Raw genomic sequence first — 18323 nt, forward strand, 5'->3', positions numbered from 1 at the left:
AAAAAAAAAAAAAAAAAAAAAAAAGTAGGTAAACAAAACATTTTATGAAGATGTGGATATTTATTATACAGTTTCAAAGTTATCTTCCCACAAATTATTAACCATGTAGAAAGAGAAAATGGTAACTTTATAATGGAAACTGTTGGCAGACACCACCTTAAACAAATATTCAGTGTTAACATCATCAACATCGTAATGAACTAACATCATGTACTTCCTGATCTGATGCACTGAGAAGGACGCCTATCACTTCTTTGGTGATTCCGGCTTCTTTGGAGCCTGAATACTACAGGAGCTGATGTAACCTGAATTTAATCCTTGGGAAACATCAGACAAACCCAAATGGATGGGTATTCTGTAAACTAACTGGTAGCTTCTCTTCAAAAATGTCATGGTCAGGAAAGACAAAGAGAGGCTCAGAGAACATTCCAGGTTAAAGGAGGTAAAAGAGATGACAGTTAAATGTTATGCATGATCCTGAATCCTGGATGAGGGGAAAAAATAGCTACCAAGGACATTATTAAGACAACTGCTGAAATTTAAATATGGATTGTGAATTAGATAGTTGTATCTATTTGTATTAAATGTTAACTTTCTTTTTTTTTGAGACAGAGTTTCGTTCTTGTTGCCCAGGCTGGAGTGCAATGGTGTGATCTCGACTCACTGCAACCTATGCCTCCCGGGTTCTGGCAATTCTCCTGCCTTAGCCTCCTCAGTAGCTGGGATTACAGGCCCGTGCCACCACACCTGGCTAATTAGAGATGGGGTTTCACCATGTTGGTCAGGCTGGTCTTGCACTCCTGACCTCAGATGATCCACCTGCTTCGGCTTCCCTAGGATTACAGGTGTGAGACACCGCACCTGGCCTAAAGACTAACCTCAGTTTCAGTAAGTATACTATAGATATGTAAGAGAATAGATTTTTGCTTCAGAAATACAAAGGATATATTTATAGAGGTGTGATGTCTCCAACTTTCTCTCAAATGATTAAGAAAGAAATGCTATAGGAGAGAGAAAAAGAGAATAATAAAGTAAATGGAGAAAATGTAAGCAACTGGTGAATCAGGTAAATGATATGGAAGTTCCTTATATTATTTTTCTAAGTTTTCTGTATGTTTGGAATTGTATCTAAATAAAAGTTGCTCCCTAGAAGCATATATAAACTGTAAAATATATATGTATGGCCAATATTTATATAAGCAACATCGATTCTCAAACTTTAGTTCCAGAAAATGTTTATGAGTTTTCTGAAAGGAAGATGATTCTGGGGCCTAATAAACTTGCTCACTGCAATGCCTTTTTGAAGAGAAAAGCCACAAGGCACTTTTAATAAAGAAGTCTATTTAATGGATTTAATCCAACATTCCACAATAATCCGTTCAGAAAACCTTGTTAAAATAGAACACACTTTAAAATCTTATAAAAACATGAATATGCTGTGGAAAACAGTCAGAGAACCACTTGTCCAGTAAACACATTTCCCATACTCGCTTAATTGAAGAAAGATTTGTGCTGGGAAAATAAGAGGCAGAGACAGAGAGACACACACATACACACACATAGGAGTGGCATCAGCTTCAAACAGGAAGAGTGGAAAGATGTGTATCTTACAGACTTCTATCTAAAATGCCCTACCCAGGCTCATAGAATGCGTTCTTGTAGGATATATTTTAAAGGGGGTAGATATTTGGTAAACTGAGTCCCAGTTTTATTTAGCCATTACATCAAACACGCTATGCAACATGTTGCTTTAAATATGTCTCTTCCAAGGAACTGCATAGCAGAATAACTTCCCAGCCTTAATGAGTACCTACTATAGGCCAGGTATTGTGCTAGGCTTAGATAATGCAAGAATGAATAAGACACAATTTCAGCCATCCATGAGCTTTCAGTCTAACGAGTGAGATGGAAAAATGAACATACCCAGTGAGAACTGTGGTGCTCAAGGATAAGCATTAAACTTTATGGGAACGCAAAACGTGGCTAACTCAGGCAGAGGGTGATCAGAAAAGGTTTCCTTCAGGAAGTGTTATCTAAGCTAACCTGTTCCTTTCTCATGCTGTCTTTGAAAAGGTATTCAAAGGATTTTTAAAATACATTAGTCATCCAATATTCATGTTCTGCTCCTAAATGGCATCATGTAAAAAAAATTAAAAAAGAAAATACACTCATTAGCTCTTAACATCTAGGTGCATTTCAAAATCTAAGAGGGCTGTGACACTGAGGTTACCCCAAACAGCCATCTCAGAATTCTTTCAAAAGCACCTCTAGACTTAGCTAGGTATTCAAGCATAGGAATAAAATAATTTGAAGAGAAAAGCACATAAAAGAACAAACTGAAAAAAATCAGAAATAGAACAGTACAAGAAGACAAAAAAGTGATAAGTATTGTTTACCTGTCAGTTGACATTGATTAATCTTGTGTTCTGTGATATCGCTCAGCGATTCAAACACCTGGAGGCAGCTGTCACAGCTGTGCACAGCTTCGTCTTCCAACTCCTCCCCGTCTTCCGGCCTCTTCTTACAATCTAGTGCCTCTCCATCTTCAGTCTTGTCTTCAAGTTTACAGTTGGGGTCTGAAAAAAAATCAACACTGTAAGTATGGGGTTTAAAGACAGGTTCTTTTAAAGTAACGTTTAATCTTCTTGCTACCAAAAACAGAAACACCATTTTCCTTGAAGTTGCAATAGGAGGGCTTCATTGCAGATTTTATTACAGGAGAATCAAAGGTGAGCCTCTCCTAAAATTATTCAGTTAGTGATCATCAAAGGCCTTCTTCCCTTTCCCCACCATGTAGCCCTTTTCCTATCTCTCCCATCAAATCACTCGTCTACTCCTAAGATTGACTTTGCCATTTTTTTCATAGCCTTTTAGTTTTTGCTTAAAAGAGAGAGACAAATCACTTTTAAAATTAAACAGTCTCCAATGCAAAAGAAAAAAAAAAACCCACTGTGCTTAAGAATGAACTCTTTTTCTGCTAAATATACTCTTTCGTGGGAAATTACCAGAATTAGCCGAAAGTCTAGAATAAGCTAAGGTAATCACCATAGGCACAAAATTGACCTTTACTTATAAACTGGTCAAAACACACAGCTACTCCATTATTTGTTAGACACTGAGAGCAAAATAAGCTGTATCACACAGCAAAAACATTCTTACAAACGCAAACTCAAGTATAAATGTATGTCTCTTGTTTTCAGAATTATCCAAAAAAGTGAAATAAGATATGTGAAAAGCAATTATAAATAATAATGAAGTCAACAACTTGAGATGGCATTACTAGTGTTGAAAAACTAGATGTTGTGAAAATTAAAAATAGTTCCATTTTAACCCTAAAAATGATACACAAACAGCAAGGAGAGGTGCGGGAGTACAGGGAGAGAAAAGCACGTGGAATGCTTTTACTTAGAGCTCAATAAATGCTTTTTGATTAGTGACGCTGTCTTTTGACTCAATTCCTCCCAAAGAGGGAGGGAGAAAGGAACTGTGGGGAGGGGGCAGAAGAGTATCTCTTTGGGGGAAATTAAAATAATAGGGTAATACAATCAGTGACTGAATTTATGGGTCACTGATTTCCAGTAGCAAAAAGTCCTCCAAAGTCATAAATAAGCTATATCTCAAAATACAGTAAAATTAAACCAGAGATTTCTATTTTCTATAAGGCCTTGACTAGTCAATGAAGTGGTTACAAAAGAACTGTATCAAGATACCTAAGAAATAGGCAAGACATTATCTGTAGTCACATTTTTATATGACTACAATATTACTTTTAATGGCTACAATAAATATAATTTAAATATAAATATAATCAATTTTTTTAAATTTTGCTTTTCAGAGATGGGTTTTACTATGTGGCCCAAGCTGAGGTGCAGTGGCTATTCATAGGCACTAGCATAGTTCACTGCAGCCTCCAACTCCTGGCCTCAAGCAATCCTCCTGCCTCAGCCTCCTGAGTAGTTGGGACCATAGGCACACACTGCTATACCCAGCTATTTCATATTTTAAATATTTCATTAAATGCTACAATCAAGAATCCACAGAATCAAAAATAACCAAGTATTTCTCAAAAAAGTCCATAAACGCCACCACACCAATATCCTGTGCTCTGAGATTGTTTTCTGCTATTTTGCACATAGCACGTTTCTACGAATGCTTCTTCTACAAGTCACTTATATTCTCTTTTTTGTCTGGCGGTTGTTCTAGAGGCTTTCTTCACATCTGCAATAAACATAACTATATCACCACCCTTCCAATGATTCACATATGCCAAAATCAACTTATATCACAAAGTATCTGATAATCTCTTGGGTTCTTTAAAAAAAGCAAAATTCCCATCTCAAAGAGCATGTAGTTTCGTTTGTTGGGTTTTTTCAAAAAGAACACACTGTTTAAGTACATTGGTAATTTGGGTTGATTTGCCATCTGGAAACTTATTATCTCAACATTCTACACAGTGCCCATTTCAGTACACCAGGATTGATACTGCTCATTCCTGGGGGAGTAATCACAGGGATTTTGCATTTGTCTTGTACTCTGCCTAGCACAGTTCTATGTCCAGGTGAGTGCTTAGTAAATATTATTTAGTGATGGTGAGAAAGGGAAGGAGAAAAAAATAGAGACTACCTTTAAAAGTTCTTTATTGGTATTTTCTCTTTAAACAGGAACAGACCAGTTACCTCTAAAATAAAAAACACCTGCATGCCTACATTTTCCAAAGCTGATACTATAGGACCCACCATATTTGGGTTTGCTTCTCTCAAATATTTCATGTGGGGCTACAGATGCAAAAAAAAAAAAAAAAAAGGCAATGATTCAAAGATCTCCGACAAACTAAAACCAAGTGACGAAATACTGCCAAACAAGACAGCAATTCAGGAAAACAAATAACTGTCCCAACTATGGCAAACTGACCCCTACGCCATTAAAACACTTATTGGAAGGCAGCATGCACTCATGAATACTCTTGGTTGTTTAGCATGAGTTTCTAGTTTCTCAAAAAAACTGATAGCACTCAGGGAAATGTCGCTGTTAGGTCTGAATTATAATATGATTATTTAAATGCTACACATCCAGTTTGCAGACCTGTTTGTTTTTAAATAAGGAGACTCTGTGAATACTTTAAGTACTATACAGACAAAAATGATAAAACTCACTTTCCTTATTATTCAAGAACATGGACACTTTCCACGAATCCAGTATCAAAAATACAAACACAGAAGAATGCATGATGGTTTCGCTCTTAAAAGCTGAAGAACTGACCCCAGTCCCTGCTTCCAACACTGTGGCTAGTTATTAAAATGAGGGTCATTTTAAGACTAATAAAAAATAGTTTTGCTTCCACTTCTGCATTTACAGATAGAACCCTTCAGGGACTGAAGGCAGTCAAGCTTATTCACTTCTGCTGCAACTTTAGGATGCATGCTCCAGCCAACTGGCGAATTTGTTTTTAGGTCAACACTTAAGAGGGACCCTCTGGGAAGCGGGTTCGATTATAGCCTATGATGCCTTGGTGTAATGAGTACTGGAATCTCAGTCTCTCTCCTTGTAAGATTTTTCCAGCCTCCACTTCCATGAAAAAGTCTTTTTTGCCCATTCAAAAGATGTGTTTATTTGTGCTAGGGGTTTGCATCCCTAATGCCAGTTGATGTAGGAAGATTCTAGAAAGCTTACACTGTCAACCAGTTCTTTCCCACAGGTGGCTACACTTCAATAATTGCACATGGACTTAGTGATGTAGTTTTTATAAAGCCCTTTGAGATCCAATCATAAAAAATAATTGTATTACTCTGCTAGCCATTCAAACCTCTGACTTCAGCCTAAGGGGTTATAAATACAAGGTCCACGCCTGTAAGTACTGCCCTGCCCCCAGCACCACTGCAGGAAGGATCATTGTTCTCCCAACTCCATTGTTATGCTATAAATCCACACAAAGGGTGATATTTTAAAATATCCCCAAACTCTCTACACTGCAACTACAAACTGTGTCATAGCTGCAGGCACCACTTCTTTCCCCCTACCACAAATGATGCTGCCCAAACATGTTGCATTCAACACAAATGATCTCACCTCCTCAACCAACTTTCCACCTCATCCTCTGAAAAGGGTGCTATGGGACACTGGATTTATATCGTTCTGATTGGATAAAATGCTGAATTTTGGAACACACGCACAATTATTATTACAAAAGTAAGTGGCAGCTTTCTGTTTCCAATTTTGTTAACATTACTTATAAATAGGAATTTAAAAGAAGCATTCTTTTCCCTGATTATGTTCTCTGGCAGGTGATTCTTTTCTCAGTCTCATCCTCCTCTTCATAAGAATTGTTATTGCTATAACTTGCTTTAATAAAATTACAACTGTGGGGGAAATGAAAAATTACACTGGCTTAAAAGTGTTGGAGGCAATAAACCCATGGACTTCAATTAATTTCAAGTGTGGGATCAGTTTAAGGCCAACCAGCAGAAATTCTATTCTGTCCATGTAAAAATGAGGTTTCACCACATTTACTTTTTATAACCTATATAAAAGTCAAGTAAAAGTAATGAATATCTAAAAGCCATCTCAGTGGACTGGCAAAGACTATCTGTATTCTTGAAACTCATCTTACATATTTCTCTCTGTGCAACAAGGATCCCATGCCTGATCAAAGCTAAAATGTCAAACTACTGAGAAAACAGCCCAATTTCCAATCCATTTCACTGCCTCAAAATGGACCTCCTTCCAAGCCACTTTTGCATGGAAAAGCACTGGCAAAAGAAAGAAAAACTAAGAGATCATGTGGTTATAATTATTACCAGGCAAGGAATATTTCTACAGCTCAGTGGTAAAGTAAAACTCTGTCGCTCTCTGCTCCCAATAGTGTCCATCGCAAAACAACTGCCTCATTAAATCTCTGCAGTAAGATTAATATGCCGTAGCTGCACTACATTTATAACTTGGTACTCTATAAAAAGCACATTTAATGGTAAGAGCCAGAGCCTAGATACAAAGTATTACTATAAAAACTTCTGGCAGCAAGTACACAGTGCAGGCCCTCTGTCCCTCTTGCTGGAGATATAAATGAGGCTTTTCCTGGTTAATTCCAAGCATGAAGCTCTACCTTAAAAACCAGAGTCAGTTTTTATGAGAGTGGCAGAAACACAAGATTCTGAGGATGATGTAAATATGAATGCAATAAGATTACTTAACAACTAAGACTGGCAAGAGATGAATGAACCCAAAATACTCCACTTATATACTCACGCAAACTTAAAACTGGACCACTTCCTAACAGTTTGTTCTCTGATCATAGCCAGCTTTTCACCAAATTAAACAGCCATGGCATGAATTACTCAATCTTAAGTCAACTCACACAGTGCCCAGTGAGTTCAAGAAACTACCAACTAAAAAATACACACTACCTGAAAAAAACAAGTCTTAGCTTCACTGTGATGACCATGATCTCCAGGATCTTAACAGCCTAAAACTGTTTAAAAAAAATTAAAGAAAAAGTGGCCTCAACACTACACTGAACTAGTAAAAGAGGGTTTTTGAGACTTTAGAAAGCTGCCCGAGTTCTTTCTTTCAAGGATATTGTCTGAAAATAAAAAGGCATTATAACCCATGTCACATATTCAGGAATTCTATGCCAAATAAGTAAACAAACAATTTAGATGAATGCATTGCATACCGAAATCTCCCCAAATCACTGCAAATGGTGCATCTCAGGTTAAGAACCATCTTGTGCTAAATGTAATTAACTGTCTAATGATGCTGTATTTAAAGTTCATGTGTGTACTCACAACTAGCCTTCTAGGTTTAGTGACATATTTAGAAGTCCCACACCTAAAGACATAATCAGGGAGTATCTGTTTAAAATAAACCATATCTGAAAGTACTTCTCCTCTACAAATATGTTCAAATCATAATCCCTGATTTCTGTTCATACTTTTAAGAACACAGAAAAGTTACCTTCAGGCTACAAAGAGTTAACAAGAAACAGAAAGCCTTCCTGGTTTTCAAAAACCAAAGGGCGGGATCATTATTTTGTGCTTTCTGGGCTCTAGATATGCATTCTAACTTGAAATCCCATAAGACGAAAACAGATTTAGGGGAAATAAATCGCACACTGTTATAAAATGGCAAGCAGGCTCTAATGAAGGAAGGCAGCATTGCCAGACTGTGCAGCCGTCTGTCCCGCACTCGCCTGCTGGTCTGCTGCCTCATTTTTTTATTACTGTCAACTAAAGGTAAACAAACAAACAAAACACAAACAAAAACAAAAGCAATCGATGGGGTAGCAAAGGGCCGAGCATCCCCGGAACCACATCAGCCTCAACTTTGCAGGATTACGATGCGCATCCCAGGCAGAAACCTGGCTGGGCACCAACCAGTCCAAAGAGCTCCTGCGGTCACGGATAAGAATGTGCTCCTTTTGCTTTCTTCTGCAATGTTTATTTTCTAACCACTCTATTCTCTGAAAGTTATTAAATTGTTTTACAGAAGAAAAAAAGGAACCTGTCATCTATTTGTTCTTTCCTTTGACTATAAAATCTTCCCAGACAGAAAGAATGATCTCTGTATTAAACAAAATCGCACTGTTGAAGTTTAGACTTTCTGTGGTTTTGCTTGATTGTTCTACAGGTCTATCACGGTCCTTGAAGACCAAAGAGAAATATCACAGATGTACTGTTATCAAGGAGAACATGCCAATTGTGAATTTATTACCACTATCTACAGTGAAATTCCTTGAAGGAGGATGCTGAATGGGAGGAAATTAGCCTTAGGGGAGGTTAAACACACACACACACACACACACACACACACACACACACATTCACTTGCACAATTTGCAACAAAATAAAAAGTTTCTCCTCTTCCAATCAGAAAGATATACTCGAATTTCTTTCTTCCATTATTCCCCCTTTATCTTATTTATTTGTTTTTTTATTTTTCGAGATGGAGTCTCGCTCTTTGGCTAAGGCCGGAGTGCAGTGGTGCGATCTCGGCTCACTGCAACCTCCGCCTCCCGGGTTCAAGCGATTCTCCTGCCTCAGCCTCCTGAGTAGCTGGGATTACAGGCACGTGCCACCATGCCTGGCTAATTTTTTGTATTTTTAATAGAGACTGGGTTTCACTGTGTTAGCCAGGATGTTCTCAATCTCCTGACCTCATGATCCGCCCGCCTCAGCCTCGCAAAGTGCTGGGATTACAGGCGTGGCCATCAAGCCAGCCTCTTCCCCCTTTATCTTTAACACGAAATTTGGTAAAAGAAAAACACAATGGAAAAGCAACTTCAGTACTCCAACTTTAATGCAGAGTAGTTTGTAACTATTTACTAACGTATTCCTACCTTAAAGTTATTTATCTTCACAATGAATTTCTAAGGCTGCCTTGTGACAACTTCCGTAAGCAAACATTTCTTAAACACCTATGTGGTTAATAGCCAGTTGATTAAGGGCCTGGAGATACAACATCTAAATTCCTGTTCCAAGAAGTTTGCAATTTGCTGCAGCTTCCCAACTAGTGGGTCAAAAGCAAGTTCAAGTGTTTTGGGATACCGATCCTCTCAGCCTTCAAGGTGACCAGGCACAGGTTGGGGTGACTGGAAACTACAAGTCTGTCTTCCCTGGCCTTGAATGGCTTTGTTCATTTACCCAAGTTTGCCATTTGAAACTTACCACTTTTCTGCATATGTCATTTCATGAGAAGGCCTGACAGGCGCAAGGAGAGAGAGAGAAGAGTAAGTCAACGACTACAGCAAGAGGGATAAGTACTCAGTTGGAGGGGCATCTAAATCGGGGCAGGGTAATTTTACCCCAAGAAGAGCAGCTTGGGCTACATTTTGAAGGCTACATAGCACTGAGAACAAGAACACGGCTCTCCAGGCAACAGAAACATAGGTAAGGCCACAGATACGTAAAACTACATGATGCCCTCAAAGAAATGCAAGTACCTGTGTTGCTATTCAAATGAGCGGGGGGCAGATAGACCAGACAGACAGTGGGGCAGCAGCAGAGACCAGGCTGGAAAAGCGGCTAGAGCATGAAGGAACTCCTGTGAGCAAAACGTCCAGATGTTAACCTCACTGCTATGAGAAATCACAGATGGAGTTTAAGTAGGAGAGTGAATGATCTGGTTGACATTATACAAAGATGCTGCACTGGTAACTGAGAGGATGGTATGGACAAAGATCGGACCTGGAAGTAAAGACACCAGTCCAGAGCCTACAAGGTAAACGAGGAAGGAAGTAGAAAGTGAAAACTAGGTCAGTGGCAGAAAGGAAATAATGGTTCTGGGAGCCACTCTGGAAACAGGATCTGGATGGATGGTGAGGAGAGGAAAGTGGAGAGCTGTCTCAGTGTTTGCCAGGCACCAGGCTTGATGGAGCCATCCCCAGACAGGAGCATGTTTTTCTCACTATCTTCACATCCAGGTTTTGTCTTTTATCCATATTCTCACTTACCTAAATAGTGACAAACAAGTGCCAAAGCTGGAGAAAACTGGGCAGAAAATCACACCTCCTAACTTTTTTTTTTTTTTGAGACGGGGTCTCACTTTGTCGTCAGGTTGGAGTGCGGTGACGCAATCTCAGCTCACTGGAACTTCTGCCTCCCAGGTTCAAGTGATTCTCCGGCCTCAGCCTCTCGAGTAGCTGGGACTACAGGCCCGTGCCACCACGCCCAGCTAATTTTTATATTTTTTAGTGGAGACAGGGTTTCACCATGTTGTCCAGGATGGTCTCGATCTCTTGACCTCATGATCCACCCGCCTCGGCCTCCCAAAGTGCTAGGATTACAGGCGTGAGCCACTGCGCCCAGCCACCACCTAACTCTCTAACCGAGTACCAGAGGTTTCCAGAGGCCCCAATGACACTTCTCAGGACTTCAAAGATCTTTGGTAAGATTCCTTTTACTTTAGTTTTATTTTAAGCACACACAATGCCAAAGAAGAGTAAGTATAAAATTGAACTGAAAACCAAAAGAGACTTTGATTCTAATATCCCTCTCTTATTTCTTCTTTAAATATATCATTAACCATTAAAGTAAGTTAACACGACTTTACTTACAGTTCATGATTCTTTTCATAAGACAAAGTCAAAACACCAGACTACTACTCTTAATAACATAAACCGCCAATAAATTTAAAATGCTTGTTTTAAAAGGTGCACACAGCCTTCCCCTAAAAGAAAATATGGTAAGGAACCACAAAGAATGTGACAAGGCAGCAGGGGAAAGAGATGACACAAGGCCAAAATGGGTACATAAACTCAAAATCACCTATGCTAATAAAGAAAGAAAAAAGTACCCCACTGAAGTTTTTTCTAGATGAAGGGCTTAAAGTAGAACACCCAATGTCTTTTTGTAACTTTGTCATTTTTATTTGGTTTTGCTTTGGCATGAGCCTTTCTTCTTGCCAGATTTGAAATGCCTCACTCTTCCAACTACCCTGATGCCTTCAGAGTCAACAATGACACATTTGAATCTCATATAGTCTCTAACTTCCCGCAAAAAGAAACAAAACCAGCCTCTGTAGTTCCATGTGCAATCTTAAACCCAGCCTCAAGGACCCCTTTCTTCCATTTCACGTAAGAAAGATACTACACACAAATATTTTTAATATCCAGCTAATCAAGCACTAATTTCTCGATAGTAAAGCAACTTTAAAACTGCTAAAAAAAAAAAAAACTCAATCCACTCTGGAGGATAACAAATTATTTGAAAACATTTATGTGCAGTCTTTAGTACATAACGACCAAGTATACTGAAAACTGCTTCTCAGACAAGACAGCTACAATAAGAAATAAAACCAATTTTTGAACCTAGGATTTAGACACTTGGGAAAGAGTCTGGCTCCTCTTTACTAAATAACTCTATGTAGCCTTAGTAGCACAGCTAGAAAGCATTAGTTCCCCCAGGCAAAGAAAACTCTGGGGCTAAATGCCTTTGTATTAACTATATCATACTAATAGTTACACCAACTGTATTTTTTCAGCCATTTTAGACAGTGCCAATCAAATTGCAACATTTCTGAATTGGACACCTAAAGTGAACTATCTCAACAATTGCTGAAGCATTAGCTTGGGGGAAAGTGTTTTGTTTGAATCAGGAAACACTGGCTTGATGCATGTAGCAATACTCACCTTCACATTTTGAGAGGGTAAACCCCAACCTCATTCACAAAAATCAATACAATATTATCACTCAATTCTCCCTACTAGTGACTTTGGACTTGCTTTCTTCTTTTTTTCTTTTTTTTTTTTTTTTTAATTTAGGAAGTTCCTCTCCTTAACTGCAATCACATATTTGAAAGATAAGGACAATTGGATTTGTCTACAGTTTGTCAATTAATCACAACATTTTGGGCATTTAATATTCCACTAAACAGATTTATTTCACCCAGGAACATGAAAAAGTGTTGATTTTTTTTTTCTTTCTTTTTCTCCCTTCAGCAGCTCCAAACGGTGCTCAAACTGGGAATCAAAATGCCATTAAAACAAAGAGAAAAATAATTTGAAAACACATTTTTTCTTTTCATTCCTAGCTAACACATAAGTGGAAAGTCCACATTTGTAAGAAATGATCCCACTTAGGAAGATAAGAAAGCATTTTCCAAACAACTGTCTTGGTAACATGATGACTCAGGAAAAGAGAAATATTTTTAAAGTCTATATAACATAAGGCACAAAATTGTATAATGAAAGATCAGAGCAAAAAAAAAATGAGGCTGTGATTTATACCTTATGAGCTATTACAAACTACAAGAAAATTTATGTATAATTGAAAAAAAGGAATTCATTTTGTCTTCTCCTAGTTGGTCTAATAAATTTTAAAATACATACAACCCTAAATGTCTAAGGTTCCTTCAGCCTGATAAACAAAACAAGAAAAGCCACACAACCAAAATAAACTATAAAATAGATCATTATCGATTTAGTTCCATTTCTGCAACACTTTCCTTAAGGAATCTGAAACAAAGAAAACGTAAGGGCATTATTTGTTTTAAACTTTTAACTGCACTTTTCATTTCCTAGGACACAAAATAATTCCTTAGGTGTCCATGTGAGTTTAATGGTTTTCTTTAGTTTTAACACAATCTCTCCAAAAGCCGGGTTTTAAAAATGTACTTTTTCCTACAGAATGACCATTTCACCAAATGTGCATTCAATCTGCATGTATCTGCAGACAAGTAATAAAGACACAAGTGCCATTAGCATAATCAATACACAATTTACAGAGCTACCCAGATAGAACTAAAAGTGAACGTGTACGCCATTATCATAGTAACTATAAATTAATAGTTGTTTGTGGAAATGTGTTCCCACTTATATTGTCTCAATCTTGACTTGTCAGGATAATGTGACCACATATATTGGTATAGTATTTATGTATATAATGTAGCATATACATATACAAATATATACATGTCTATATACTAGAGTATATAGTATATATTTTATAGTATAATGCTATATGTAAACATATTTTCAAATGATTATTTCCAGATAATCTCCAAATATGCATAAAGTAATATCAACTAAATCAATCACACATGGGGGAAATGGCTAATAAACACCTATATTTATTTGTTTTGCTTTTGTGTACTATGTAGATTAATAAGCATGTAGTTTAATGACACACATACTCTCTCGATAGATAGACAGATAGATAGATAGATAGATAGATAGTCTATGTAAATATATATGGCGAGGGAGCATATTCTCAGAGGGTGAGGAGAAGGGCCAGGGCTCATCTTATTTTTAAAAGAGAATAATAAGGAAAATAATCTGGTCAATCCTGCTATTGCTGTTGGTAGTTTTTTAAAATCCAACACATGTGAAACCTTACATTTAGCCAACACTACCAAAAAAAAAAAAAAAAATTACATCCTGTCTCTGAAATACCATCTCTAGGATGTCAGAATTGGAGTAATTTTTTCAGAAACAGTGGCAGGTTGTGCCCAGTCCCCTCCACGGAGGGTATCAGTGCCACACCAGTCCTTAGGACAAGCTATCCCTGCAATGGGTATGTCCATCTTTCACAGCCCTGAAGAAAAACTGTATCAAATGTAGTATATTTCAAATGAAAGAAAACAGGGATAGCTTCCGGATGGTCAAGTGCCTTAATCTGCCAGTGGGAAATATGAATTTGTTTCCCCTCTCTCTGCTTCATGGTGTGTTTAATAATGCCAGTGCGGCACTACCAGGGCCTACTCAGCCCAAAGCCAGGTGCATTGCTATTATCTTTGCAGGCACAACCATCACTCACTTTTTCCCAGAAGTCAAGCTGGTGGGCTCCACCCAAGCAAATCTCCTGACCTTTGAGTAACAGCACCGAGAAGAAAGACCTTTGAAACTCTACTCAACTTCTACAAGTCAGTAGTTCAAGATTTCACCAGCAATGAAAAAAACACTCCAGCACCCCCTTGCCACCGCCACTAAAATATCTCCCAGATCAGCTTCCAGAGGCATTCAATTTTTGTTTTTAATCGGAAGACAAAGCCTTTAGTTACACAATTAGAGATTTGTCAGGTTTCTGCTGCTTTTAATGCTCTCTCACATGTAAAGGACGGTATCCTATCATCGTTTTTCTTGGAGAAGTAACTTTCTCTTAGGGGCGGGGGAGTAGGAGAGGGAACTCCGATCTAAATGCCTAAAGTCAAAAGGAACATCAGAGGAGAGATCTGGTGGCCAGAGGATTAATTATTTATACATCTTGATTTGGTTTATGACCAGTCTTGACTTCTTCATTTGAAAAGCATGGGATGAAAGACTGCCCGCTTTCGAGTTCTTTTTCTGCTTCAGCCATACTAACTGGATGGGCCCAGTGTATGTGACTCAGTTTTCTCACCTATAAAATGCGGGGAATGATAACTGACAAAGGATACATTTAAAGCCAAAGACACAGTGTCTTCTGAAACACTGAACAGGTGCCCACACATAAAGTATTTGTCATAGATAGTGAACTCAACTCTCCTCCAGCTCCATTACCCACCTTTTATTGCAGAGAATGGTTACTAAGAGTTGAACATAAAAGTTCACACGATTCCTCTTAGGCTTTCTCTAGAAGGGGAAATATTTTCTTCTCCACACAAAGCAGCAAAGAAGCCACAATACTGAGTACCACCCCTAAAGACTTTGCAGACGTGATAAACATAAAGAGGATAAAACATGCAGGCCTCCCCAGCTTTCCAGAGAACTTCATCCAGAATAAAAAGCTATTACCAGTTAGTAATTTGCTAAGAGCCAGACATCCATTAAGCACCTGATGTTTGTTTCTTAATATGACAGTCCTGCAAGGTAGATTCCTAACATTTTACTGGTAAGAAAACTGAGGTTTCGTAAGATTCAGTAACATGTAGCTTGTTAATGTGCAGGATTCAAACGCGGGTCCACCAGGCACTGGCTCCCTTGTGACATGCCGACTGCACACACAGGACCAAAGCACTGAGACGTCCACTGCTCAGACTAGAATAACGAAGGTGATGCTCTCAGCGCAGTGTGCCTATGATTTTGGCTTTCAGAAAAAGTCTGAAAGGGTTGGAAAAGTCACTTTTCCTTTCATCACCTAAAAAGGGTATAGCCATGAAAGGTAATTCCTAGAATTATAAATCAAGAGACTGAGACTCGCCTCCCTAGTCTGACACGAAGTCATGGTATGACCTGGAATAAGTAATTTAAAGTCCTTGGGTCTTGGAGACAGCAAGTGGGTCATCTCTAGGGTCTTCCCTGCTCTAGACTCTCATGATCTGTATCCTCTCCTGTGCTCAAAACACTGTACCTCACCTAACAAGACGTCCATCCCCACCTCTGGCTGGCCTTTCAGGAAACTAAACTAGCACCTGAGCCCAATACCCTTTTAAAAGCGTTTCCCAGAATATCTATATTCACTGATCCCAAAGTGAAATTTCCTTTGTCACTTTCTATCATTTAAAGATATTCCACTCATTAAAAGTGGCCTCTCTCAGTCCTCTTGGCTCTCCCCACTCTGATTTTCATTACTATTGCTCTCACTTCATTTAGCATTAAGGTTGAAGAAAAAAGTATAAATGGCTCTTTGAAAGTCATCTGATTGGATATATTAAGGTTTTAGACTTTGTCAGTATAGAAAGACAACTTTATGACAGTTTACATTTAGTTAAAATTTAAAAAAAGATAGTGCCTATGAAGAGTGTCACCGGATAAGTGAATGCCAAGGTCAACCAGCGAGTGCAGACACAGGCTGGGCTTCTAAAACCCAAAGGGCCAGCAGAGTCAAGCAATCTGGAAGTAGGGCCTGGGTGATTTCATGAACTGAAGAGAGAGAGTAAGACTTGTGATTGAACAAGCAAGGGAAGTTAAGGGGAAATTAAAGCAACCTGAAGAGTTAGGATTTACTGCAGAAAGAATAAAGCAGAAACCAAGAGGAAAGCAATGTCAATCTGCCCCCAAATAAGGTCTCGAATAAAATTAAAGCACTGGCTAGACACAGCCAGGCATGAATGGGAGTTAACCGCCAGTGAGCAGACCATTCTTGCATTGTCCTTCCACATTCAAACTCTATAACCACATGTGCTTCTAGACAACACAGAATCTCTCTCTGAAGCCAAGAAGAAAGTGCTTCTAGACAAATTTACTGATGACAAAGGTGATGCAGAAAATCATCCCCTCGTTCCACTAATTCTTTTGTAAACCCAAGCCCAGATTTACCTTTTTAAGGATTATTAATAAATCTGCTATGATTAAACTTTCATAATGATATGTGAATTATTTGTCTCCAGTTCCTTTCTCCCAAGAACAATTAGACTACCTTTGTAAATTAGCACTGGCCCTTTTGCAAAGAACCTAAAAGGCACCAACTCAACTTACCAAAAAAGACGGCAGAGGTGCTAAAATTAATTAGTTTCACTTTATGCTTCCATTATCTTTTAATTGGAATTTCTGCAGGAATTTTTCTGTCTTAATTCTATCTACATTGACAAAGCAAAGTTAGATTTTGGACTGGATTACTGCGTTGGCCAGGGTGAAGGTGCCTGTCGTGGCAGACTGAACTCAGCAAAGACTTTGTGAAGATCCCTCTAGCCCCCTCAAAACAGGCTTCAGAAAGGGCTACCTGCTACCACATAGGTACGTAAAAATTCCCAATCTTCAACCACAGCAAGAAGGAACTTTCTAGAATAGAAAAGAGGTGTATGCTATGGGGTGTACAAAAGTGTGAAAACTTTTGAGAGTAAGAAGAAACATTTACCAGGTACTTCATATCTACCAGACACTATTCTAAGAGCTTATACTAATTAACTCTTAATTCTCACAAGAGCTCTTTGAATTAGGTACTAGTAGGACCCTCATTTACAGATGGAGAAACTGTAGTATAAGGTGATTTAATAACTTGTCCAAGGTCAACCAGATTAGAATTTCAACCCAGAGAGTCTAGTTTAATACCCACGTTCTTAACCACCACACTATACTTCCCCCCATTTAATAAATGTTTGCTAAGCACCTACTATATTCCCAGAAATATTCTCTGAGGCTGGGGACGCGGAGATGGAGGTGGGGGAACAAGGCACTGCAGCCAGGGTAATGGCGAACACAGAACGAAAAGAAAGATTAGGAAAAAAAATCCTTTCTGTAATATGTCAGACACAAACTCCATTGTTACAAGGGAAAGCACTGACAATACCGAAAATAAAAATTTGAAAGTACTGTATGGCAAAAGAGAAAAAATTACCACCCACAAAGTCAAAAGGCAAACTGGGGAAAATATTTGCAACACGTAAGTCAGGCAAAGAGCTAATTTTCTTAATAATATGAGCTGCTCTTTCAAACTAGAAGATAAAAAATCCAAGGAAATAAAAAAGCAATTCACAGAAAAATAAATACAAATAGTTTATAAACAATTGAAATGATGCTGAATCTACCTCACAATTACAGCAATGCTAATTAAAATGTCAATTAAATACCAGTTTGTTTTTTCACAAGTCGCATTAGTAAGGATAAAGTATTTAAACACAGGCACTCTCTAACCCTGCTGCCAACTGCAGTGTGAATTGGTCTTACTTCTATGGAGGGCACACTGGCGGTATCCACTAAAATTTTAAATGCACATTCTCTTTAACCAGCAATTCCATTTTTAGGAATTGATCCCATGTATATAAAATCATACATATCAGCAGGAACGTATGTATGCTTACTGCAACACAGATAAGTAACTAAAAAGAAACACGCTGATGACCAGCAGCTGGGGATGGACTAAACAACAGCCGATCATACAATGGATAGTGTTGAGTCATTAGAATAAAGGGGAGAGATCATAAGTGCTTACACGGAAGGGCTGCTAGGAAATATAGTTAGGAAGGAGGACAATATA

General features: G+C 38.3%; 1 protein-coding gene across 2 annotated transcripts in view; it reads right to left on the reverse strand.

Moving 5' to 3' along the window:
- Positions 1–18323, reverse strand: part of ZNF521 (zinc finger protein 521) — a 294200-nt gene that overhangs the window by 263133 nt on the left and 12744 nt on the right. For both annotated transcript variants that reach the window (XM_017884020.1, XM_017884018.1), the window contains exon 2: positions 2397–2576. In XM_017884020.1, the coding sequence (XP_017739509.1) occupies positions 2397–2576 (180 nt within the window). The remainder of the gene's footprint in view (positions 1–2396; positions 2577–18323) is intronic.

This window comes from Rhinopithecus bieti, unplaced genomic scaffold (assembly GCF_001698545.2).
Source record: "Rhinopithecus bieti isolate Rb0 unplaced genomic scaffold, ASM169854v2 scaffold_13577, whole genome shotgun sequence".
Taxonomy (NCBI): domain Eukaryota; kingdom Metazoa; phylum Chordata; class Mammalia; order Primates; family Cercopithecidae; genus Rhinopithecus; species Rhinopithecus bieti.